The sequence below is a fragment of the Mus pahari genome, chromosome 13 (assembly GCF_900095145.1).
Source record: "Mus pahari chromosome 13, PAHARI_EIJ_v1.1, whole genome shotgun sequence".
Lineage (NCBI taxonomy): Eukaryota > Metazoa > Chordata > Mammalia > Rodentia > Muridae > Mus > Mus pahari.
Window position 1 is genome coordinate 78136839 of NC_034602.1, and position 27272 is coordinate 78164110.

Here is a 27272-nt window from a genome sequence, read left to right on the forward strand (position 1 = left end):
AGTATGAAAATGTAAGCTGAATAAACCCTTTCCTCCCCAACTTGCTTCTTGGTCATGATGTTTGTGCAGGAATAGAAACCCTCACTAAGACACCATGCTTTCCTTGTTAGCTTGCAGGACATAAAAAAGTAGGCAGTGGAACAGGTTTGATCCACAAACTTCATTCTGCCAATTTAGCCTATGTTATTGATATAGGAACTTAGCCAGGCATACCTGAGTGTTGAAACAAGTAACAGAATCCTGAGTGTCACAGCACTCCCTAAGGGTTTTCAGGGTTGGCTCCAGAACTTTGCTGAGGAACACTTCTGGAACTTGGGTCCTTCTGCTTAGTTCAAATGTATACCTGGTGTCAGGTAGAAGAGGAGAGAATGTTTTTCAAGGTGTGTCTGGGATCCAAAAATCAGAATGATACTTTGCTTCTGGTCTACAGAGGCAGAATGACACCTTGTTTCTGATTGCCCTGTTGTTTTGCCCAGTTCTTCTGTTACTCAGTATGGCCAATGGATCCTTCATCCTGTGACCTTCCTGCTTCACTTCCTGCCTCCATCTCCCAAGTGCTAGGATTGCAGGCATCTATTGGCGTATTTGTACCTGGCTTTCTGTTTTTTTGTTAATTTATTTTTATTTTATTTAAAATATAATTACATACTTTCCCCCTCCTTCTCTTCCCTGAAACCCCTCCCATGTTCCCTCGACTCTCTCTTAAGTTTATGGCATCTTTGTCTTTAATAATTATTGTATCATATATGCATGTATATGAGTAAATATATAAATGTGACCTGCTGAGTCCATTACTGTTGTTTGTACAACTTAATTAAGACATAATTTAAATAAAACCAACTCCCTGTCAACTGACTTTAGATTAGATAATATTTTCATGAAAACGTTTTATTAATGCTTTGGTTAATAGCTGTAGTATCTATGTACATGACAGAAAATATAAAAGTATAGCATATTACTTTGAGATATATGGAAGTCCTTTATGTGAGCATAATACATCCCTTCATTTTTGCTTATCTAGTTGCTGCGTAGGAATTTATCAGTTCAATCATTATTTATAAAAAATACTTTTAGTTCTGCCAAAGTTCTGCTTTCTTGCCTAGACAACTGACCTTCTAATCTCCCCTTTCAGCTTGCGTGTAAGTCATATGAGTGTGAAGATAGTCATAATACAGATTTAGATTAGTTTTATTTAGATGAGATAACAAGAAGCCTCACCATTTCTTTCTATTTAATCTCTTTTTAGATGGCAGTGAATATCAATAATGTTAAGGAAAGAACACTCTAAATTTGATGTTTTATATGTTATCAAATGGTTATTCTCCAAAAAGTTGATAAACATTTACTTTTTTATTTTTCATTTGTGATTAGAATACAGTATGGGTATATCATAATGCATATTGCCATGCTATGTGGTGTGTGTGTGTGTGTGTGTGTGTGTGTGTGTGTGTGTGCATATTATGCGTATGGGACATTTTATTTTATAAAACATTTTTGTTGACCTTCTAGGATTCTTTCTTTCTCCTCTGTCTCTCTGTCTCTCTGTCTCTCTGTCTCTCTGTCTCTCTCTCTCCCTCCTTCCTTCCTTCCTTCCTTCCTTCCTTCCTTCCTTCCTTCCTTCTTTCTTCTGTCTGTCTTCTTTTCTCCTCCTCCTCCTCCTCCTCCTCCTCCCCCTCCCTCCTCTTCCCTCTTCTTTCCTCCTCTCCTCCTTTCCCTCCTCTCCCTCCTCCTCCTCCTTTTGGTTCAAGACAGGGTTTTTCTGTGTAACTTTGGCTGTTCTAGAACTTGCTCTGTAGACCAGGCTGGTCTTGAACTCACAGAAATCTGCCTGCTTCTGCCTCCGAAGTGCTGGGATTTAAAGCATGACCCACCAATGCCCAGCTCGAGGTGCCTTTCTTATGGGCCACCTCTGTACTAAGTAAGGCAGTGTTGTTGTCATTTTCAACTCAGCTAAGGAAAAAACCTAAGTCGGAAAGGCTGAACCCCTTTTGCTAATGCACACTAATCTCCAGAGGTGGACATAGGGACCATGGGCTTCTTCTTCCCTATCCAAGGTTAAAGATCGGAGTCAATTCAAGTTAACAAATACTTGCTGGGCAGTGGTGGCGCACGCCTTTAATCCCAACACTTGGGAGGCAGAGGCAGGTGGATCTCTGAGTTTGAGGCCAGCCTGGTCTACAGAGTGAGTTCCAGGTCAGCCAGGGCTACACAGAGAAACCCTGTCTCGAAAACAAACAAACAAACAACACAAAAAACAACAACAGCAACAACAACAAAACCCCCCAAATACTTAAACCATAGAAAGAAATTTGGAAAGAGCTTACTTCCCCCCAGTCTGGGTCCCTCTAGAGACCTGAATTCTTGGGTAACAGAAACAGACCACACACCACTCTACTTACTGGTCCATGGCTTGTGTGGTACTCTGACCACAGAGGTCTTTGTTGGTTGGCAACTTGATAGCTGGCAATTGAAGTAGTTCAGCAGCTGGCATGAAGTAGGTGCACATAAAAATGTTCATGGGTGTGTTTTCTTGACAGCACTCTTCAAACTTAGAATTCTTTTTGGATAAGTTTTGACAGATTTTTATGGTGTGCTCAGGCAGCTACAAAGAGAATGGTGGACCTGTGCAGTTAGTTTTCTTGTGAGCCTTACTAAAAATAGAACTTAGGCTTTTAAGCTCTGATGTGATGTTTATACATGTCAGCCTGAATGCTCTTAGGAAAGAAATTTATGTTGCCAGAAACAATTATTTATTTGGGAAGGGAGTTTTTTGTTTGTTTGTTTGTTTGTTTGTTTGTTTTAGCATATATCTTTTTAAAAAGTTTTATTTATTATATGTAAGTACACTGTAGTTGTTTTCAGACACATCAGAAGAGGGCACCAGATCCCATTGCTGAAGGTTGTGAACCACCATGTGGTTGCTGGGATTTGAACTCAGGATCTTCAGAAGAGCAGTCAGTGCTCTTAACCGCTGAGCCATCTCTCCAGCCCGGGAGTTTGTTAAAATGTGAAAGTTCATCACATAAAGTCTTACTTTACCTCTAAGTATGTGCGTGTTATTTATGAAAATTCCATATCAAAACCAGTCCTTTTTGTTAATAATAATAAAAAAAGAACCATTTATCTTTAAAATAATTAGGATACATTGGTCTTACAAACTTTATATGACCTAGCACAGGGGAATGCCAGCGCCAAGAAGTGGGAGTGGGTGGGTAGGGGATCAGGGGAGGGGGGAGGGTATAGGGAACTTTCGGGATAGCATTTGAAATGTAAATAAAGAAAATATCTAATAAAATAATTAGGATAAAGAAAATATGTAACTATAATGCTATAAAGTATGACATTGCTTAAATATTGAAAAGCCAACACAATGCAATACTTGAAGATAAGATATGATGCACCCCAGGCAATGATGTGATACATACAACTGACAATCCAGAGGCATTCTATTGGACATTGTTTATCATTACAGCAAAGCATCTGAGTACAGAAGTGCATGTTTGTAATGGAGAGAGAGTACACAGCTAATGGATCTATGCTAATGTCAGCAAGACCTTGGAGAATGATCTTCATCTAATATAATTATCTGAATCTGTATCTACTTGAGAAAATTATGCAAATTGAGAAAGTAGAAAAAAACTTATCAAATTTTAATTTGTTTACAAATTTTAAATACAATATATTTTAATATATTTGACAAAGTATAAGAACATTACCAGGCTTGAATAGTGTTAGTACTAATAAGACTTTGTGTTATAAATGAATTTTAAATTGTGTTCAATTTAAATACTGTACTGAAAACTGTAATCAGATTAGCTGTGTGTGAGTAAAGGATACACTGCACAACGCAGGGCTTGGGGATCTGGGAGTCTTGTCCTTGTGTGTATGTGGGTTTTGTCACTGGTTTAGTGGTCTCAAATTACTGACCTCCATTAACCTGTTTCTGCATCTGTGAGACAGAGTGGGGAATGTATTTGTTGTTTGTGAAGGCATGTGAGGATGCTAGAATCATGCACATGAAGTGAGGATGCTAGAATCATGCACATGGAAATGCAGCTTGAAGTTGCCAGTCCTCAGTGCAGTATGTGACGATGATCACGTGGACCACTTTACCTCTCTGGCCATGCAATCCTCTGAGGTAGACTCACAGCATCTGGACAGGATTTCAGTAAAGTCTTCAGCTAGTGGCAGAACATTCTCCAGGTTAGCAGTTGGCACTTTCTGGGCTAGTTTTATGAGATGGCTGGAAGTTAAAAATGAATTTATTAGCTAACTCATATTGTTAGTGTCCTGGTTTTTACCATATACATACTACTGAGAGGAATAATGTTGTATTCAGTGTCACCAGATAGATGGAACATACCTGCCATGCGGCCTGTGCTTTATAATAAAGTTATAATATTACAGATTAAATCACCCCCAGAATAGATTTTCAAATATTCAGCACTGAGACATAGCATCTCTTCTGGCCAAATTTTCATACATGTTAGACAAAAAGCAGTGTATGATGCCAGTGTTATGCTAGTGTGGCATCTCATCGTCTTTTAAGATGTTTTATAAGATCACTTTTAATTCAGCAGTTTTGCCACTGAGCTGTAGAAACGCTTTGTGTATTCTGAATATTACCTCCTTTTAAGATATAGTTTGCCAGTGTTCTACTAAGTTGTCTCTTCCCCTGGAAGAGTATATCTTTGGATAGACATTTAAAGTTTCATATAGTTATTTTTGATTTTGCCTTCCTTCTGCTTGTGCATCACATCTAAGGCATCATTGTCAAAGTCAATGCCTCAAAGACTCCCCCCCCCCCCGTTTCTTCTGAGTCTTATAGTTCTAGATATTATGTTTAGGTCTTTAGTATATTCTAATGGTGCAGGTAAGGGTTCAGCTTCATTCTTTTGCATGCGGTGGATATCTAGTTCTTAACACTATTTGCTAGAGAAATTGCCTTTGCTCTGTTGTATAATCATTTGACCAAATGTGCTAGTTTAGTCCAGGGCCTTCTATTCTGTTCAGTGATCTGTCCATCACTTTTTATGTCAATATCGCAGTCACTTGATTTGTTGCTGCTTTGTCATTGTTTCAATACTCATCCCCTACCCCACTTTTTAGAGTGTTTTGTCCTTCTGGAGTCCTTATGAAAACTTATTAATTTCTAGACAGTGATGAACTTTGGAATTTGAATGTCCTCCAAATGTCCATGTGTTTACTCTTTGAACTCAGGTGACTGTGCCGGAAGGTGCTGCAGTCCTCGAGAGAGATGGGCCTTCCTGGGAAGTCTTTAGGTCTTTTGGAGTTGATTTTCAAAGGACATAATAGAACCTCCTCCACTTTTTCTTGAGGTGACAGTTTACACTACCATGTGCTGCCTTGATGTGCTACCAGAGTCAACTTGCTATAGACTGAAACCATAAAAGTTGTAAGGTAAAATAAACCTTTCTCTGTATTGATTAACTTAGGTATTTGTTACGGTAATGGATAGCTAAGTAACAAAAATGTTTTTCTTAAAAAAAAAAAAAAAGTGCCATTATGTCATAAGAGGTTGGATTGACTATGTGAATGCTTTAAATACTACAACATTTTATTTCATTTACTACTTTTAATGTTGACTAACTAACTTTTTGAGACAATGTCTTACTTCGTAGCCCAGACTAGCCTGGAACTCACAACTGTAGCCTAGGATAGATAGCCTTGAACTTAGACTACACCTTTCCTCAGTCTTCCAGGTGCTGGTATTGTAGGTGTGCATTACCCCACCTAGCTAGCATTGCATTATAGTAGATTTAAGTCTTTAAACAGCAAGCATGGAGTGCCTTTCCATTTACTGTATGATCCTGGATTTCTTGGAGTGATGTATTGTACTTTTCATTGAGCCCACTTTTACAGTGTAATTTTGAAGCACTGATATATTTTATGTTTATATGCTATAGTTGAGATATGTTCCATTCTAGGAACACTTAGGGAATCTCTAAATTTTCCTTATTAAAATAATAGCAGCAATCTTTTGGAACTCAATCTTTGTTCACACCAAAAGCTAATCCCTCAGAGTAAATCCCTAGACACTAACGCAAGTATAACCCATGGTTAATTATGCAATATGTGTGATGTATTTGAATAGATATGATATCTGCAAAAAATACATTCTTAGTGTAAAAGGAAAATGAAACCTAGACTAGAGAGTGTTTGTGTGGTTCATTAGTAGACTGTACTCTACAGCTTCTTTCAGAGGCATGTTGGGAATACAAAGTGAAGGAGCAAACGTTTAACCATGAAGATGGTATGGAATCTTTACCTCAGCCTTGATTTTTCCTTTCCATATGCAGCATATTGTGAACAGACTCTGTTTGACATCGTGGTGAGAAGTGACAACTGCTTCATCTGGAGTCTCTAGAAAATAGAAGGGACACTAGTGTTAGATGGTCAGACCCAGTGGGATAGATGTGCACAAGCAGCTGAAAGGGATGCGCAAGCTGCTTGCCAGCTTTCCATCGGGATGATGATGATCTCTAGCCACTGTAATTTATTGCTTTCTCCTTAGGGCACAGCTCTTTTCCAACCAACGAAACGCAATGGAGATATTTTAGAGACGTTTGTTAATTACAGAATGCCAAGTCTCCCTTTATTTAAAAGAAATGGCATTTTAGGAAGGAAAAATAATATAGAACTGTAATAAAGCCTACCTCCTTCAAAAAGCATACAGTTGGGCTTGCAGAAGTACAGCAGGATCCAACCATAGAGAGATAATTCTTGGTGTAAGCAACTAAAAGTGGCAGAGGCGCTTGTCCGTAATTGCTGGAATATTCATACAGAAACCTAGGAGAGAAAAACCCAACTTTTGTTATTTTGTATTTTGTAAACTTTGCATTTTAATGAAGAAAGAATGCATGTGCTAGTGTGTGTGTGTGTGTGTGTGTGTGTGTATGTGTGTGTGTGTGTGTGTGTCTGTCTGTCTGTCTGTCTGGACAGCATCTCCCAGGGATCTGCCTGCTTTTGCCCTCTTTCAGCATGTGAGTTCTGGGGATCTGAACCCAGGTCCTTATGCTTACACGAAAAGCATTTTACCTACAAAGCTGTTATCCCAGCCTATTAGTCATAAAATAACTATGAATTTAAAGAAAGAATAATAATACTGACAACCATACAATAATATATCTATTTTGAAAAATGTATTCTTTAACTCCCATGTCTATTTCAAGTATGAAACCATCTGTTTTTCTTTTCTTTTTTTCTTAACTGTCTTGCTCAGAGAACCACCAATATTAGCTGCTTAGTAAGCTTCTTGGTGACATAACGACACTGAATAAAATGAGGGGATTTACTTGCATTTTCTTTTTTAAATTTGCTATCCTACATAATTCCTACATCTAGTCAACTTACATGACAAGAATAATCAGTTTATTTTTTAATATTACACATTCCTGCAGCTCTAAAAGACATTCTGAGGGCTGGAGAGATGGTTCAATGGTTAAGAGTGCTTCCTGGTTTTCCAGACCTGAGTTCAGTTCCAAGCAACCAAGTCAGGTGGAACCAAGTCACCTGTTACCCCTGCTTCAGGGGATGTGATGGTCTCTGTAGGCACTGGCAAACACATAAAAATGAGGTAGGTTTTTAAAAATGATAAAAATATATTTGAAACCTTGAGCAAAATGTCCAAAAAGTAACAAAAATTAACATGCCAACCAATATTTATGAATTTATGAATAGATTTAATTTTATTGCCCTGTATCTTTGCACATAGATATTTTTAATCATCTTGAGTAGCCTTTCTCCCTATTTTTTGTCCTTATTTATTTTGTTTTGTTTTGTGTTTTGAGGGGAAGTTCCAGCATTTAGCTTTGGCTGGCCTGAAATTTGCAGCAATCCCCATGCCAGCATGCCCAGCTTCATTTCTGTCCATTTTATAACATTCCAAGTTGAACGTAATCAGAGTGTAACATGGTGTCTCAACTAGATTAGACAATAAAAAGCTCCACATTGCATAATAATTCGGTATTATGTGTTACATGCACAGCTATTGCTAAAGAAGTACAGAAATGGTTGGGGACATTTATTTCTGTATTTTAAAATGTGCACAGCAGTAAAATTGCTTCCACCATCTCTGTGATGCAAGGATCAGTGGCATAAGGCAACTCATCATAGGTAATACCAGATGTTGGAAAATAAGTCATATGAAAAGAGATGCTATTGGTAGTATGTGGGAGTTTTGGAGAGTAGGTAGGTTAATTTCCCACTATGTAATATTACTGTTTTGTAGCTTTGTGTATAGATATTATGTTTTTATTATCATGAGCTTTCTTTCTTTTATTTTTACTTTTATTTTTATTTTTTTATTTTTATTTTTTGGTTTTTCGAGACAGGGTTTCTCTGTGTAGTCCTGGCTGTCTTGGAACTCACTCTGTAGACCAGGCTGGCCTCGAACTCAGAAATCCACCTGCCTCTGCCTCCCAAGTGCTGGGATTAAAGGTATGCGCCAGCACTGCCCTGCTGAGCTTTCTTTCCTTATTTATTTGTCTGCCTGTGCTTCCCTTCTCTCCCCTCCCCCCCCTCCTCCTCCTCCTCCTCCTCCTCCTCTTCCTCCTCCTCCTCCTTCTTCCCCCCCTTTTTCTCTCTCTCCCAGCTCTCTCTCCTGCTTCTTTCCTTCCTGTTCTTGAAAGTCTTACTCTGGTATTCAGTAAGTGAGACTTTGCCTTTGCCTCCCCAGTGGTAGGCGTCTGGGTTGGTGTAGAAGAGCCGTAGTTTGTAGTTTGACTTATAAAGACCACTTACTGGTCAGCGAATCCCTTTGGGTCCCTCCTGAATGCCTCACAGATCTCATCATTTGTTGGTTCCACATAGGTGGGAAATTCCTGCGGTTGGTGACTGAGGGCAGCCATGCAGAGTTTCCGCTCTAGCCCCTCCTTGGTGCAACACTCAGGAGTTCCAGGGTGAACCGGAAAAGGAGCATCACTTTCACAGGACTTAATAGACAGCTCTGAAGTCTGGATGAGACAAAGGGAAACAAAAACAAAAAGAAAAACCAGAAAACTTATACAGTGTTTGTGAATCTCTGAACAATATAATACATACTTCCTAATTTACATATTCTCATTAGTAGTCAAGCTTCCACACTATGGCTTACGAACATGTAAAACTGAATAATTTGAATCTTGTTTATGTTAATCAATGACACTCTCCAAACTAGAACATGGAACAACTTTCATAAATAAATAGACCGTACTTACTTGGCTGTAACCATTGGCCTTTATCACATAGTCTGGAGTTTCTCCGTGAAGGGGTTTTATCTAGCATCTCTGAGGAGAGGGACACTTGGAGACATTCTGGTAGTGGTTCTCATCTCATCTCTCACCCACTTTTTTTGCAGTTAGACCACAGCAAGGAGGACCTCCCATGGCCTCCTCTCCTCCCTTCACTAAATGAGCATCCTCTTCACATCGCTAGCTTTAGCTTCCTGTAAATTACACTTGCTTGTTGTTCCAGCAGTGTGACTTTATATCACCATTACGTATCCAGCATTTAAAACAGCTGTTTGTATATCAGGTCAAAGACGGGGACTGAGAACCGGTCTTCCCTTAAGTTTTAGGTCTTATCCTTGGCAAGAACTAGAAACTAGCAGCCCCTGATGTGCATAGCTCCAGTTCCGCTACTCTCTAGCACTGGGATTAAGGGCATGTGCTACCGCACCTGCTTATTTCCTAGATTGTTTTTTAAAGGTTTTTCTTTTCCTTTTTAAGATTTTTTTCTTTTAAGGATGTATTTTATGTATATGAGTGCTCTTCCTGTATGTACACCTGCATGCCAAAGAGGGCATCAGATACCACATGGTTGCTGGGAAATGGACTCAGGACCTCGGGAAGAGCAACCAGATGGCTCTTAACCGCTGGGCCATCTCCTCAGCCCCCCCCACTCTCCCCCAGGTCTGCTACTCTCATTTATGCCCAAGGACAGAATACCACCAAAGTAATCATAGGGAAGAACTGGGGAGAAATTTGATACTTGAAATGAACTGGTATAAAGGAATAGACAGCTTAGGGAAAAGGGAAGTAGAAATTTCCATGGAAAACTTACTTTGGTGTTTCTGTCAGAAAAGGTAAAATTGGATACACATTAATTATTCTTTGAAGGTAATCTTTCTAAAGACCTTTCCTAACAGTGAGGGAAAGCATCATTCTGAATGGGGCTTTCAAACCAACCCGCCGTCCCTCCTGCTACCTAACTTCCATGACTCAGAAATTAAGAATTAGGTTTTCTTTGAAGATCACCTCTCTTTTCAACCAGTTTCTTTCTTCCTTTTCACTAACTTCCCTAGAGACTACTCTGGGTTTTTCTTGTTTCCAGCTATCCTAGGATGAACATTTCAGTCATTTGAAACCATGACTACTGATGAAGTTGGTGGTAAAAGAAATGACATGAAAGAGAGGCTAAAGGGAGCACGTATACCGGCCAATGGGCAAGGCTAGTCAGCACACAGACATTATTACAATAACGGTGTTGACAGACACTCATCTTTCTGTGGAGGCCTTTAAACCACACCCACCCATTTGTATATGTGCTGATGACCTAATTAGTAAAGATTTTCCTACTTATTTCTACCTCTATCATTTACTGTCTGGACACTGAACTCTAATCTTCTTCCTTCAGGGATTCAATTTCTAAATAAAAGCTATAGGAGAGAAAACACATGCAAACACATGCATGTATGCAAATATGGTTTTTAATTTATACCTAGAAATACACACACACACACACACACACGCACACACACACACACACACACACACACACACACATATCCACACACACAAACTATATGTAAAGCAATATTTAAGTGACCCAAATGATTTGAGACCAACATTTAATAATTCTGTGGCCATTAGTCATAACCCTATAATAGTAATAAAGATATAAGCAGCACTTTAGACTATATAGCATATGTTAAAATTATTTTAAGAGGTTAATGAGTTTGTATTTATGAGGTTTAAATTTAAAGTGAGTTTATTCATTCATTCATTCATTCTTCATTCTCTTATATATTAGATTATGACCACAGTTCCCCCCTGCCTCCAATATACTCCTCTTCTCTTCAGAAAAGGGCAGGCTTCCCAGGGATATCAACCAAACGTGGTATATTAGGTTATAATAAGACTATGCACTTTCCTTCATATTGAGGCTAGATAAGGCAACCCAGAAGGAGGAAAAGGATCCCAAAAGCAGACAAAAGGGTCAGAGAGAGCCCCCACTCACACTTATGATTTCCACAAGACAACCAAGCTACACAACCATAACATGCATGCGGAGGGCCTAGGTCAGTCCCATGCAGGCTCCCTGGTTGGCAGCGCAGTCTCCGTGAGCCCCTATGAGCCCAAGTCAGTTGATTCTGTGGGTTTTCTGTGGTATCCTTCATCCCTCTGGCTCCTACAGTACATCCCCCCTTCTAGTTCAGGTTTCCCTAAGCTCTGTGTGATGTGTGGCTGTGGATCTCTGTATCTATTCCCATCAGCTGTTAGGCGAAGCCTCTCTGATGACAATTGGGTGAGGTACCAATCTATGAATATAACTTTACAAGATTGTTGGGGTCCAACCTGGATTTAAACATGACACACGCCCCTCATTGTCAGCATTTATTTAGTAAGTCATTGAGTTACCTCATGCCAGTTATTTTCTTTTGAAACTTGTGGCACTAAGTAAAAGGAACACAGCACTAAAATAAGCATGGGCACTAAAAATAATAGTCTTTATTTTCCCTTCCAACTGGGAGTAGGTGGCTTGGTATCTAGAGTGTCCTAAAAATGTGACATAAAGGCCTATGACAGTTAACATCCATGGTCCACAATAGAGACAGACAGACAGACAGGCACAGACCCAGACCCAGACACAGACACACACACACACACACACACACACACACACACACTTACCCTGGTGTCGTAGCAGCTGGGGTCGGCTCCCTCGGCACAGCACTCCTCAGTCAAGGAGACAACTTCCTTCACAAGCTGGTTGACCTGCTCAAATGTGCTACTTGAAAACTTCCTGCTGTACACGATTAGTGATCTGAGGGTGAAAAAAAACAAAACCAAAAACCACGATCATATTAATTGAATTGTTTTTTGGCATTTTGACTCATGCCAAAAATAGGATATCAATTCAACTTTTAAATAAAATATTTTATACATTAACTTTTTTTATGTGTCTGAAGGTGAGAATATGAGGTTGTATGAAAAGCATTTGTTCTATGAAAAATTATCTTGTATGTAGTTGTGGTGGTTTGAAAGAAAATGTCCCCCCCCCCCCAGGCCCATAGGGAGTAGCATTATTAGGAGGTGTGACCTTGTTGGAGCTGATGTAGGTTTGGTGGAGGAAGTGTGTCACTAGGGGGTGACCGTTGAGGTCTCAGAAGGTCAAGCCAGTTCACTTCCTGCTGCCTGCTGATCTTAATGAAAAACTCTCAGCTCCTTGCACCATGTCTGCCTGCATGCTGCCATGTTTCCTGCTATGATGATAGTGGACTAGACCTCTGAATCTGTAAGCCAGACCAAGTTAAATGTCTTCTTTTATAAGAGTTGCTGTGACTGTAGTCTTTCTTTACAGCAGTAGAAACCCTAACTAATGCAATAGTAAAAACTGGATTTATAGTTCCCATCAAAGCAGACAGGAGTCTATTTTGAACTTTCCCCCAAAAACATATTCTGTAGGTTATTATAGGTATGTTCCAGAGTTCTAAAATGGTCAGTTCTAATTTACTGAAGAAACCTGTATTGCCTCTCCATTATAAACTCAATTGTTCAATTTACCCATGAGAGTTTCTTAGACCATGGTAACTATAGCTCAGCTGGCATCTCTAGTTGACCTCTGGCTGCTTGACTTGTTGGTCCACATCGACCCAACGGTCTTGCCTCATCTCAGAGTCCATTTCAGCATTCTAGACAGTGTGGATGTTAGCTCGGTTTGTCTAAGATCATGTCCCCAAGAGAACTTCACAGATACTGCAACTTACAAAGATCTGAAGTCATCTTTCCCCAGCATGGCGAGTTCATTGCAAACTTTATCCTTCTCATAGTCTCGGCCTAGAAAGCAGATGTGAAATTAAAAAAAAAAAAAACAAACGAATATTACATTATATATGTATATAATATGTATAATATATGCATAGATAACAATATATAATATAGACTTATATATAATTATATATATTATTTATATCAATATGACCTGTGGTAAAGGCACTTCTTAATATCTGTGCAGTTTCATTCATTTGGAGTCATCTTTTTCACCTATTTTCTCATAATAAGCCTCAATTTTGTGATTTTTCTATTAACTTCTACTGTGTAGCAAGAACAAAAGGTAGAACGACTAAAGAGGCACTAAGCTTAAAAGTCAAACATTACATGTCAGTGAGTCAGAACCACCCACAGGAAAACCATTCTCTTTGGCTCTTCTGTATAAAAATGCTGAAGGGGGTTGTTCCTCCTCTCTCCCTCCTTCCCTGACTTCCTTCTCTCTCTCTCTCCCTCCCCTCCTCCTTTTTCCTTCTTTCTTTCTCATTCACTTTTGTTGTCTGTTTTGTTTAAACCTTCAGCAAGTCAAATGACAAAAGAAAGAAGTTTCTGGACTCAAGATGAGTCTCTAGTTACATTAAGGCTGAACTTGGAAGAGACCAGTGATTCCGAAAGCTGCTGCCGGGCTCTGCTGCTGTAAGGCCCTGTAACTACCCCAGGCTCCTAAGGAACTCAGCTCGGGAGATGGCTGGTCTAAGGCAGCGTGGAGTACTTCCTCCTCGCTCTTCAAGAGTACTGAGGGCAACTTCACCTTGTTAGGTTTCCTTTAGGGTCTGGGATACAGACTTCAGAAAAATAAATGCAATGGGACAGGATTGGTTCAGTAGCCTAAGGAAAAAAGGAGTTAGCTGTGGCTGGGAACCAGTGGCCTGCAAATCTGACACCAACCATTAGCAGAGCAAGGTGACCTGGGGACATCTTTTATACCCCAACTCCCACAGCAGCAACAAGAATGACAAAGCCACAGAGCTTTCTGGAAGGCAGGAGGCAGACAACCGTGAACCAGCTCCTTAGGGCAGAGTGAGATGACTTGAGCAATCCATCCCAAAGGGAGTCATTATCTGCCCGGTAGGTGTGAAACATTCCTAGGGATGACTGAACCGTGTTTAAAAAGGAAATAAAAGCCAGGCGAGGAGTGTGAGACCCTTAATCCTAGCACTGGGGACAGAAGCAAGTGTACCTCTGTGAGTTCGAGGACTGCCTGGTCCACATAGAGTTCCAGTGTAGTTGGGACCAATAGTGAGAAAACAACAACAACAACAACAATGAAAACAAAACAAAGAAAAAGAACACATTGGCTCAAAACATCTCTGCCAACGGTCAGAGTTCTCTGCTGCGGACTCTCTTGTCATGGTCTTCCTGTGTTAGTCTAAGAGATACGAGAAGTAGCTTAGGTAGTGGGGAAGGAAAAAAGGCAACCTGAGAGGAAAGTAACAAGAGGTTCATTTCTCCTGTCACTGGCCTGACTGGGAAAGCAGCTTCAACATCAGTGAACTTCTGGCCTGAGTTTAAATGCAAGTAGATGCCTTGTGCCTGCAATGACATCGATCTGGTTTCAGAAGGACAGGAGGTCATGTTTGGTTTTTGAGAATGAAGAGAGCAGTGTGAGGCCTGGTCTAAAGGCCACCAGAGCAACAGGAGTTGTCAGATTCATGAGACAGATTTGTTGTTGTTGTTGTTGTTGTTGTTGTTTTTTACTGTGTTTAAAAATGAGCTCCTCCTGGAATATAAAGGCTCTCTACACATATGATCCATGTGTCTGAAGGCAGACTCCTGAAAGCCCGCTTGTGTGTCATTCTGTGACTCATCATTTATAAAACTAAATTTCTCAGCACTCTTGATTCTCCAACTTTGAATAGTTGCTAACAAGTTTAGAAATGTCCTGAACTCTGTTAACTCTGTTCTAAGTAGCCTTGAGTGGTTTATCTACTTGGTTTAAAGTACGAGGGAAGTCATCTTAGAGGTTCTCATAAGAATGTGTGAATTCGCGCCAAGTCACGACCCATCCCGGGGTGTACTTTTGAAATTATGAGCAAGCAGCCAATCAGGTGCAGACACGCCACATTAAGACATATATAAGCTGCACCATTTCTGGGGCTCGGGGTCTTCCTCACAATGAAGCAATAAAGCTTTGCCACAGAAGAATCCGGTTGTCCGAGTGTGTTCTTGCAGGCGAGATACAGCTCGGGACAGGGCTATACAGAGAAGCCCTGTCTCGAAAAACAAAAACCAACCAACCAAACAAAAAAAATTTCCAAAAGAATACTTTTCCTTTTAATGCACACCAAGGAACTGTTTTAATATCTCCCTCTATCAAGCTATTCTTGTTTGTGTTGGCATTTTTATTGTGACGACCAGTAATGTACAGAGTGAATTCTATATGAAAGTGAATTGCCATTGATGAATATTTTGAGAAATGTTTCATTGCTAGTTTTTCAAATTTCAGGATTTTCATTGTACTACACATGTAGAGCTTCATTTCATATGTTATGGGAATGCAGAATGCATAAGAACGCTTATGTACATGAACGTGCCTATTAACTTGTCCAGGAGTTTTGAGCAAAGCATATTCTAGGGATGGAACTTGGGTCCCCTGCAAGAACAGTATGAGCTATTAAACTCTGAGCCATCTCTCCAGCCTCTAAATCATTTTTAGACTAAACTCATTTAAAATTAGTTAAATTTATACCTCAAGTGAATTATAAATATTATATTTTGTCCTTTAATGTACCACCTAGACTTCAGTGTGGTAACAGAAACTATTGGCATGAAGTTAGTGACTGTTGTGAAATCATGTTCACACCAAGTGACCTCTTTGCACTAAATGTTTACAAATTTCATTAACACTTTTTACAAAACACCATGTCCAATTTAATCTACATTGTGAAATATTCTGGCAATCTAAATCAAACTCTGGACTTTTAAAAATGAGTTATACTTATTTTTGGGAAATTGTATTGCTTCATGCACGTTACAAGCTCTTCCAACAGATCTGGGCATATTCATACATTTAGATATTCTCTGTGACAAGTACTCTCTGTCAGACATGGCTTTCACTCAGAATGTGGGATGCAATGGAAGTCCTGCCCCTCCCTTACGTGATGTTCCTTCTGATAAGAAGAGCCAAGGACATTCTCATGATCTTGATACAAAGACTACAAAGAAAGACGCTTTGGTTCTTTTGGTCCTTTTGAATCTTCCCTAACTCCTGATTTTGTCCCTTCAGGAGAGCTATTTTGCCATGTGCATTTAACAAATCTCTAATAACAATGACTTGAGTTGGCATTTCTACAGAATGCTGTCTCATGATGCTCTTTCCCTATTTCCTATTTTCATGATGCCCAAATTTGTCAACATTTAAATTTGTACATTATGAATGTTCAACTCAAAGATAATTAACATCATGATTATAGCTAATGTGTGAGTACCAACATTTTGGGTAACACTGGAGTAAATCTTTAATGCATATCATGCCCTTGAATCTCTATAGGCTCATGATAAAATGTGTGGTTTATCATAGCTCACCCCACTGTTAGCTGTACTTCTCTGACTGCAACATGGATAAAACTTCCTTTTAAAAAGATTTTGAAAAAAAATGATGATGATGGTGACAACAACGGTGATGATGTATGTGTGCGAGTGCATGTGAGTGTGTGTGTGTGTGTGTGCGTGTACATGTGTTTGTGGGTGCCCCTAGATATTACCAAAAGAGTGTCAGACCCACTGGAACCAGTTACAAGTGTTTGTTAGCTGCCTGATATGTGTTCTGTGAAACAAATTTTGTTCCTTTACCAAAACACTATTTACTCTTAAATGTAGAGTCATGTCTATATCCCCTTGAACTTCCCCTTTGTATGTGAGATGTTCTTAGAGAAAATTGTGTTTGCTAATTAGTATAACTTTTTGTTACAGTTGTTTCTATGAGTTAGAGAAGTACTTTTAGATTTTGACACTATTTTCTCTATATTAAAAGATTTGTGGTTTAAAATGTGTTTTTGAATTCTAGTTATGCTTATCATATCTTCAAAAGCTCATGTAAATTTTCATACACAACTCCAACTTTTATTTTTAAAAAAACAAACTTACAGGGTTTGGAGCAAGAAAATAGAAAGGGGCAAAGCGCTGGCTGGAGTTCTCAGAGGATTCTTACTATCTCAGCAGACACAGGGCTGGAAATAACATTGGGCATTTACACATGGATCTTACCAAGGAGATCAGTGCCAATTATATCTCAGTTAAGCAAACTTTCATTTTGTATGAAAGATATTAATTGGAAAACATCATATGTGAACTTAGAGTTTTGTACACTGCATGCGTGTTTTTTACAGAGCCATTTTGTTAACCATTCATTGTGAAAAATTTAAGAAATTATCCAACTGAGGATGGAAAAGCATTGTACTTGTTGAATATGGTGACATAAATAACAAGTGTTCTTTAATTGGGTAGTCACACATGAGCTGTTTAAACACTCCAGAAAAGAACTCACTTGATCTTAGCCAAAGGGCTGAGGGCGATTCCAGAAACGAACTCAAAATAGATTAAATAATAAAATGAAAGACAGTATTAAACTAGTAAAAACAATCATAGGAGATTACACAAGGTTGGTTTGAACAATAAACTTTTTATACCTTCAAATGAACAGGCAACAAAAAGCAAATAATGAACAAATGATATCGAAGCATATGAAAAGTATTTTACTTTCATTTATCTAGTTTTATGTGCACGTGTGAGTATATGTATGTGTACTCCTGTTCATGCACAGTATCTGAGAAGGCCGGAAGATGGTATTGGTTCATCTAGAACTGGAGATATAAGTCACCATGTGAGTTCTGGGAATTGAATCCAGGTCCCTTAGAAGAGCAGCCAGGGCTCTTAAATACCAAGCTATCCCTTCAGCTCTGCTCCTCTCCCCAATATTTAAAGGTACAACAAGGGAAACAAAATTAGATAACAAAACCCACAGAGTGAGAGATATTTGAGACTACATTTACAAGAGATTACTATTAAAATATCCGAGCAACTCATCTTTGCCGCAGAAAACAATAAAATTCTAAAATGGTAAATTACTTAATTAACATTTCATAAAAGAAGAACTACAGATACTTGAAAAACTTCTAGCAGCTATCTGAAAAAATTTGACAGGTATTAGAAGCCTTCTCAATACCACAAGCACCAGGGAAATGTAAATCAAAACCACAATATATCACCTCACACCTGTTAGAGTGCCAATTATTAAAAGAAAGAAAACAGTGTGGGGATGCAGAGAAAGAGGAACCAGCACACAACGTTCACTCGTGAGAATGTGCTTTGAAGCAGCCAGTATAGAAACAATGCACCCATTCCTGAAAGAATTAAAAACACAACTATTATACTGCATTGCCCAGCATACTACCTCTGGGTAGATAAGAGACTGGTGTCACCATATTAAAGAATTCCTTGAATTTCCACGTTCACGGCTGCAACATTCTTCACAAGAATTAAGATATTAAAGTAACACGAGTGAGTCAGCAGAAGAATGGGAAAATGAAATACGCTGTTGACACAAAATGTGTCATTATTCAGCCTTATAAAAGAAGGACATTCTATTAGTTAACAGCGTGTCTTATCCCTAAAGTTATTATATTAAAGTATAAATGGCTAAAAAACAGAACGAAAAACACTTAAAATGATTCTGTCTGCAGAATCCGAAGCGTGGAACTCATAGAAACAAAGGGCGCTATGATGGTTATTATGGGGCACAGGCTGTGGGGGTGGGAATGGGGTTGTTGGACCAAGAGGTGCAGATCGTTTGCTGAAATTATTCTTGAAACTTTTTAAACAATATAAACCATAGTCTATTGTGTCTTAATAGATACTTTATATACTAAACGTGATAACAATGGTAGTCACACATGACACATTTATTTCTTCATTACCAATGGTTCTCAACCTTCCTAATGCTGCAACCCTTTTACAGTTCCTCATATTGTGGTGAACCCCAGCCATAAATTTATTTTGCTGCTACTTCATAACTGTAATTTTGCTACTGCTATGAATTAAGTATCTGATATGCAGGATGTCTGATATGTGACCCCCAAGGAGGTTGCAACCCACAGATTCAGAACCACTTTTCTAGATAAATTCCACATTAGCATTTGATTTTCCTGCTCTTATAACCTTCTAGTTTGCAGTGCTGGAGTTCTGTGACTACAGCATGAACCATCAAATATGGCTCTCAATTTTCCTGTGATAATCAAAACTCCATTTGAAGTGGGTACCCAGATTCTGTGGTAGTATCCAAAATTTTCATTGAATACTTACTGTGAGTCACTAAGCCCTAGAGAATTGCAATGGGGACTAAACCTGAGTCCTCCGTTTCGTGTGGATAATTATGTGATGCATTTGTTATAACAAACAAATTCTGGAGAGAAGGCGAGGTAGGGCGTGGGGAGAAGAGAGATGAATCAGGATGGGCGGGTGGAAGTTAGGAGTCCTTGGTGCTGATTGAGGTTGGTTGAAAGCCTTCACTCACTATATGTAGGCATTAACCAGACAACTGAACACTCTCTTAACCATCTCGGTAACTGGAGGGTCAGTGTTCCAAGGACATGGAAGAATTTGGTGATGAGTCCTGGGATGCAGAGTCATACGTCACGGGGTGGCAGAGGTCACTGGGGCTGGGGCCGAGTGGATTGAGAAGGAGAATAGAGTAGTCTGTAGATATTAGATGAAAACAGGTAGTGGGGGGAACCCCCCATGTGTTACGCTGAAAGACCTCTTTATCTTCTTCCTACATAGGTTAAACTCATGGTCTTTTAAAGGGTGTGCATGCTTATTCTTATACCATACACATAACAGTGACTGCGTTCCAGCATTGTGCCTCGTAACCGTGACATTGCTATTGGTTTGCAAGGAGGCTAATGTTTCTTTTGATGACAACAGTAGCCACTTTTCTGACTGGAGAGCTTGTTTGGAGTGATTTTGTAAAGGAGAGGAAGAGGAGGAAATGTAGCTTTATCATCTTTCATTTTTCTTTCCCAGTTTGGTGTTATACTTAATAGAAACATGGATGCAAACCAGTTTAATAGTCTACAAGGGTTTATTTCCTATTGATAATTATTTTCTTAGTAACTGTAAAGCTGCATCAATAGTTCCTCTTCCTTATTTTGGTGTGGGAAGGGTACCTGGGAAGGTCAGCTCCAGGTTAGCACTGGCTCCATTTCAGTTCTTGGGAAAGAACATAGATCAGCCAGCAAGAACTGCCTCTGCCCGTCTTGGGCCAGCTGAAGTGTCTGTTTTTCTATGATTTGGTAGATTTCCTAACTCAGTTTTCCCAAGATGCACCTAGTTCCTAAGTGCCCTCTAACGGAAAAGGACAGGGTGTCTGAGGGAGAGCTTTGTGCCGTGGCACAGCGGGTTTGGATCAGCTCCAGATTACTGGCACTCAGGAAAGGTCACGTGTTTTTGGAAAACTGATTTAAATGGGGTTTCTTATGGACGTATCAGAGCCTTGTTATGGTGGACACATTGATGGTAAACCACTATTCAGTAAAGAATGGCTAGTTTCTCAAATAGGCTGAGCCGTGGGAACAGTTTTCAAGATATGTCTTGAGCACAAGGTGATTGAAATAGTGTTTGAGGAAACTGTTAGGTCTCTCAGAATGTCAGACATAGAGAACTACCACCAACCCACACCTCCACCCTCATCCTAGCCCTCTAATCCCATCTTGTGGGCATTCTGAACTGGAAGCCAGTTGCAGTCTCAGTCTGTGCTCTGCCACTTCCAACCAGCAGGGGGCATGCTCAGCTTCCATCAGATCATAGAGTGGCTCCTGCTGACGCAGTTGTGGCTCCGGATGCCACACTTGGTGTGGTAGAATAGGGAACCACAGATGAAGCATGTCCTGGCAAATACTTTGTAAATGTATTTTACATTGCTCTGGGTCTCCTCTAGTCTACAGTAGGACATGGGCTATACGACTTGAGGGAACTGATTTGATCCCTCTCCACCCCCTCCCTTCCCCTCTCCCTCTCCCTCTCTCTTCATTTGTTTCCTTTGGGACTATGGCTGCTGAGAATGTGAAATAAAGGTGAGAGACTGCCATTATGTCTGCAATTTTAAGGCTAACCCAGGGGCTGCCTGCTGAGTCAGCACGTTTCCAAACCTGCACACGCTGGGATTTTTGGTTTTGGAGACTCAGTCTGAATTTGCTTCAGTAACATTTTTCAAGGTTGTATGTATTCCCAGAAACAGTTACAAAGGGGCTTTCAGGGCTGCCTGTGGCACCACCACTTACACAATTCATTTATTCACTTGTATCTATTTTTCTAAGATTTGTTAGTCTCCACTCAGGACTTATAGCTGACTTAAGCATCTGCGGATGAATAAAAATGAATTTAACATAATTTGAATAACAAAATAACTCACAAAAATGTGAATGCAGGGACTAGAGAGATGGCTCGGTAGTTAAGAGCACTCACTGCCTTTTCAGAGGAACTGGGTTCAATTCCCAGCACTCACATGGCAGATCACAACTGTCTATAACTCCAGTTCTAGTGGATGGCACTCCCACACAGGCATGCATGCAGGCAAAACACCAATGCACATAAATTAAAAATAAAGTCAAGACTGAGTTTATTCATGCCATCATTAATAAGTGATAATTCCCGGGGAGGCATATACTGCTGGTTAAATGTGTTATTACTATAAATATACATGAATGGTATGGATGATGCTGTCAAGGAAAAGTACTATGAACATTTTAATTTGACAAATCAGGGTGTGTGCAGATTTCCTTATAAGAATCAAAAAATAATCCAGAGATGAAAAATATTCAAAGGGAAATTTATAAAATAACACCCAAACTGCACAATAAAGGGTTAATCTAGGGTTTAGAGATCATCTGAATAATCAATGGGAACTTCTCTGGAAAGTTTTCCAGCTGCAGAATTTATGAAGTTCCACATGTCCTGTAACCTGCTAGCACTGTGGGAAGCCTCAGAACACTGGAAAGGCGAACTTCCCAGGGCAAGGGTGATTTCCATGAGAAACCACCTCCACTGCCCCGTTTATTGTTTTATTTCAGAGATACTAAAGTTTCTTATTTTGTGTGAGAGGTATTTTTTTAAAAAAAAAAAAAATTTCATGCTCCTTCCAACTGCTGAAGAGTAAGCTCCTCCAAGGAGGATCAAAGAGCTCTCTCAGCTGGCTTCTTGCACCGCTGACATCATGATGCTACCAAGGAGGGTAAGCATTTGGGAAATAAAAATGCTTAGTTGTGTACCAGAGGCTCCGGTTGCATTGCACATCATACTTATCCAATGTGGGGAGGAAAATTGAAAGATTATATAACCCTACTTTCTTTCAGGAGTTGCTTTGCTTGTTTTCGGATGGTCTCAGGCAGCCCAGACTGGCCTTGAACTCCCCCGTGCAGTCAGTTCACTAGGGAACCTTGAACTCCTGATCCTCCCACTCTCTCTCACCTCCTGTGTTCTGAGGTTGCAGACACGCACCTCCACACCCGCCTCTATCTTTAGTGAGCTACTTGATTGTTAGGTGTGGGTAGCATTTCTTACTAATGCTACATGGCCCAGCTGAGCTCAAATCGATCCCTCTTCGTTCCTTCTTTTATTGTCTTCTAGAACATCCGCCATTTCTTCTATTAGTTTTACTCCCTCTTCAAGTTTTAAAGTGACTCTGGGAAATTAAACCAGCAATAGTTCTTAGTGAAAAGAGGAGCCTTACCTCTCTCTAGCGCATGCCCAAAGGCTAAGGCCAGCAGGAAAACCAGAACCCTCTTCATTCTGCGACCAGGGAGTCTTGCTGCACCTCCTCTCACCTGCCGGCCACCATGCAAAGGGCAGGAGCGCAGTTATCAGTCGCCTTTTACAAATGGTTCTAACTAGAAACTCATCAATTATTAATCTCTGCCCAGAAGCGAGGGACAGTCAGCCTTGTTCCCCAAAATAGACAGTAATATCATCATCAAAGCAAATAGATACCCCTGGGGAATATGGAGGAGAGTCTGGGAGGTTTTAATCATTAACTTTGTCACTGGGAAGAACCAAGGCATGTGGATACTTTCCCACTGCAGTTTTCCCATGGAATCTACTTAATGTACGAGTAGGGGCACACTTCCCTATAATATATGGAGGAAAAGACATGTCTTTATGTCTTCTCTGGGTACTCCGTACCACTCCTATGTATTGATGGAAAAATTGGGAGCCGTGTTTCTTCCTTTCTTTTTCCTCCTTTTCCCCCTTTCTTTCTCTCTTTAAATCTAACACAAATAAGCATTATTTTTATCACAGATTAGATATTTTAAGTTATGAGTAAAGAGCAATAAGCCAGTTAGTTTATGGCAATTCCCTAAATCTACGCATTTAATATCATAAGGTAATTGTGGTGGCATCATGCCTTATATTTATGTGTTATAGTGCACTATATGTCTAGAATAGCTCTTGAGATGAGAGAAATAATAAATGGAGAGCTTCAATGGCTGGCTCTCCATTGCACACAAGCATGTGCGCACACCACACCACACACACACACACACACACACACACACACGCACAAACATGATGTAAAAAATCTTAGGATCACTGCAGATCAGTTAGAGTTTCCTCTACTACCATGTGTTTGACATATTTTATAATAGCATATAACTTGAAAACTCACAGTGACCTTTTCGGACTTGGTATCTTGCATCTCTATCTTAGAAAAGAGAGTATCCCCTCATGTGGATCCTGTACCTTGCCCAGAATGTCAGATATTGATCTTACACTGACATTGGGTCAGATGTCAGTTGCACCCACAGGTTCAGGAACCACAGTCTTAGCCAGCTCTGATTGCTGAATAATAGAGATTTATTTCTCCCCCTCTAAATCCATTGTTCAGTTGTGCACTCTTAGGGTTTTTTTTTGTTTGTTTATTTATTTGTTTTTGCCATTCCCTTAGTGTAGGATTAAGATGAACCACGTGTAGAACTCACCAGGACCTCTAATGCACATTTGCACGCATTAATGTTCCTTCATTTCTCCTAGTTATTCTCCCTGACTACTCTGTTTCCAACATTTGAGGAGATCATAGGAACCACTGAAATCTACATTCCATTTGAAGATTTAAAATTCAACCCCATGTCTGGGCTCTTAAAGATAGATGCCTGAGAACACTCTCAGGAATCAATTCAGTGGTTAAAGATTAGCTGTGCGGGCAGAGTCCACCAAGCATCTCAAACCACAGTGAACAGTTACATGCTTAATCAGATCACTGACTGTATAGGAAGTGAATGGGTGTTGGGTTCAGAAAATGGAGTCTAGCTAGTTGGAAAAAACTAGTGGTGCAAGATTAAATAGGACCTATTTCTGTAAAAGCCAGTGAAACCCACACAGCAGAAGACCAGAAGCATTGCTGAAGACACATGAGAAGTTTCCTGCTCACCCATGACTGCGTTCTGTGTAAAGATTAATTTCATGTCAAAGACAAGTCTACAGGATTTTCTTTCCCTTGAGAAAGTTAATTTAAAGAGAGTTTTATTCTTAACTACAAATATTAGGAAACATGTCTCAAAATATCAAACCTAGCAAGAACACACATATAGGTACAATTGTTAACAAGTTTGTATAACTTTAATGCCAAGATTACACTATAAATATACATTAGAATCTACATAGTATCTCGGTCATGTTCTCGTAATTTGTTTTGTTTTTTTTAAAAGACACATTTAGACTATTTTCCATGAGTGCTTGCTACTGAATTTAAGACTAGCTTATATCTAATTTTTTAATTATAACTCTATCTGTGTTTTAGAAATACACTCTTACTGTTTAATGATAAACTACATGTTGCAAGAATTGCAACATCTCACTTAGGCACATTCTTGAGAAATCTCCACACGAGCTGCCAAAAACAACTCTCACGGACACATCTGTCTCTTTCTAACTGAAGATCAACACTAAGGCACCCACTTCAGTCTTACCTTGGTGTTTCTTCTTACTCTTCTACTGCCGTCCTAAAGCAGAGCAGAAATATACAAAAGTGGCCTAAAGAACACCTTGTGTGACAACTGTTAGTTGTAAATCTAATGTGAAGAAAACTGAAAAAGACCAAATCAAACACAGAGTCTGTTAGTAGAACAACCATTGTAGAAACTGATGAATTTATCGCAGAGATACACATTTAATTAAATATTTAGGTAGTGGATATGTACAGGCATGTTCTTTATATAAGTGATTTATTTAGGGGTGGAGAGATGATTCCAATGCCCTTATCTGACCTTTGTGGGCAGTTGCACATATGTCTCTCTCTCTCTCTCTCTCTCTCTCTCTCTCTCTCTCTCACACACACACACACACACACACACACAAATTCAAATGGGCAAACTTATTAAAAGTCACTTCTCTTATTTCTCTGTCCTCTTAGCTTTGGAGGAAACTTAGACTCTTGTCCTCATCAGGGGAGCTGGGAGGAGAGAGGAAGCAGCCAGGGCTTTCTTTAATTCTTCCTGCTGCATTTCTCTTTTCTAAATGGCTCTCGGGTCTTGCACTCTGTACTAAAATGTTGTCTCTGGCATCTGATGCTGTCCAAGACGCCCAGAAAATGCCCCAATACCTTACTCCAGTAGAAATGACTCCTTCCTGGGAGTTCATCTGCCATGTGCCCCGTATTCTATTAAATGCACCATCAAAATATTTGTCTGATAACTGATAAATTGGATAATAATATTTTAAATAATATCCCACATTTAAAATGTATCTACCACTCCGTAAGTTATTATTTAGAGTGTTGAGTCTAGGTAGCAATTTGACAATGCCTAATGACTAACAGTGATGGTTACTTTGTAGTGTGGCTGATTGCTAAATTCTATTTTAACCTCACTGAAATCTTGTGCCCTTTCAGCAATGTCTTGGTCCCAGTTTCTCCTCCCCAAACCCCCATCATTCTGGTACCCATAACCTTTCTATTCCATTTCTATAAGGCTGGTTTAGTTTAGATTCTATATGTAATAACGACCACACAGTGTTTGTCTATAAATGCCTGCATTTTAACACAAGGCCCTTCAGGCATCAACACAGCAAATTATTCCATTCCTCCCTCCTCTCCATCTCTCTCTGCTCTCGCTCTCACACACACATCTCACATAGATGTACATTATATACATGCATATGCAAATAAATATATAATCACATATATACATGTATGAGTATATTTCCTTCATTTGTTCAGGAATGGGGATTTATTTACCTTGCTTGCACATCTTGACGAATGCGGCTAATTCTACAATAAGCACAGGAGTACTGGTAGCTCTTTGAGACACTTACTTCGGGTCTTTAGATTGTGAACCTGATGTGGCAGATCTCGACCCAATGATCACTGCAGCTCTGCAGTTTTAGTTTTGAGACTCTTCTGTGCTATTTTACATAATGGCTGAACTAGTGAACAATTCCCACCAGCAAACAGTATGTAAGAGTTCTCCTTTCTCCACATCCTCAGCAACACTTTTTGGCATTCACCTTTGTGACCATGGCTATCTGAACAGGACAGAGTTAACAGTAATACCTTAGGAGTTGAGGTAGATAGATAAATAGATAGATAGATAGATAGATAGATAGATAGATAGATAGATAGATAGATAAGATAGATTGTAGATGTAGACGTAGACGTAGACGTAGACGTAGACGTAGACGTAGACGTAGACGTAGACGTAGACGTAGACGTAGACGTAGACGTAGATGTAGATGTAGATATAGAGAAGCAGAGTGCAGTCTGGATTTCTTGTTGAAGTCATTTTCCTATTCTTTCTCTGTGTGAGAAGTTACAGACCCATTTTCTCATGGATTCTTCTTTATCATCGATGCTTATTTGGGATAAGTTTCTATGCCTGATGGTGAAAAGCCTTCTAGCTAGCCATTAAGTCATTCTCTCTATTACTGACATTTATCTAAAACACAGAGAAAGCGCTGTTAACATCCATCTATTGGAAGCCTCTCAAGCCAAGGTCCATGTGTAAAGTTCTAAGGTTGTCACTATAGTTAGACACTTGGTGTCTGTCAAATGGAGTGACATGAGAACCAGCTTTCCTGGGCTTTCTGTGGTCTTTGTTCACAGTCTTCTTGTCTGCCTTTCTGTTGTGTGTTTTTGGTCCCTGTAGTGGCTATTCCTGGTTGTCAACTTGACTATATTTGAAATGAACTACAATCCAGAATTGGAAGGCTCACCAGTGAACCTAATCTGGAGACTGGGAG

The 27272-nt window shown here is 39.6% G+C and overlaps 1 protein-coding gene across 1 annotated transcript in view; it reads right to left on the reverse strand.

Annotated features, from left to right (window-relative positions):
- Gc (GC vitamin D binding protein) overlaps nucleotides 1–22978 on the reverse strand; it is a 33318-nt gene extending 10340 nt beyond the window's left edge. The window contains exons 1-9 of the mRNA XM_029545022.1: nucleotides 22774–22978; nucleotides 12989–13058; nucleotides 11913–12045; nucleotides 8764–8975; nucleotides 6678–6810; nucleotides 6290–6384; nucleotides 4114–4243; nucleotides 2400–2602; nucleotides 205–343 (exon numbers count right to left, since the gene is read on the reverse strand). Coding sequence (XP_029400882.1) covers nucleotides 205–343; nucleotides 2400–2602; nucleotides 4114–4243; nucleotides 6290–6384; nucleotides 6678–6810; nucleotides 8764–8975; nucleotides 11913–12045; nucleotides 12989–13058; nucleotides 22774–22831 — 1173 coding nt within the window. The 5' untranslated portion in view covers nucleotides 22832–22978. The remainder of the gene's footprint in view (nucleotides 1–204; nucleotides 344–2399; nucleotides 2603–4113; nucleotides 4244–6289; nucleotides 6385–6677; nucleotides 6811–8763; nucleotides 8976–11912; nucleotides 12046–12988; nucleotides 13059–22773) is intronic.
- Between the last annotated feature and the right edge of the window lie 4294 nt (nucleotides 22979–27272).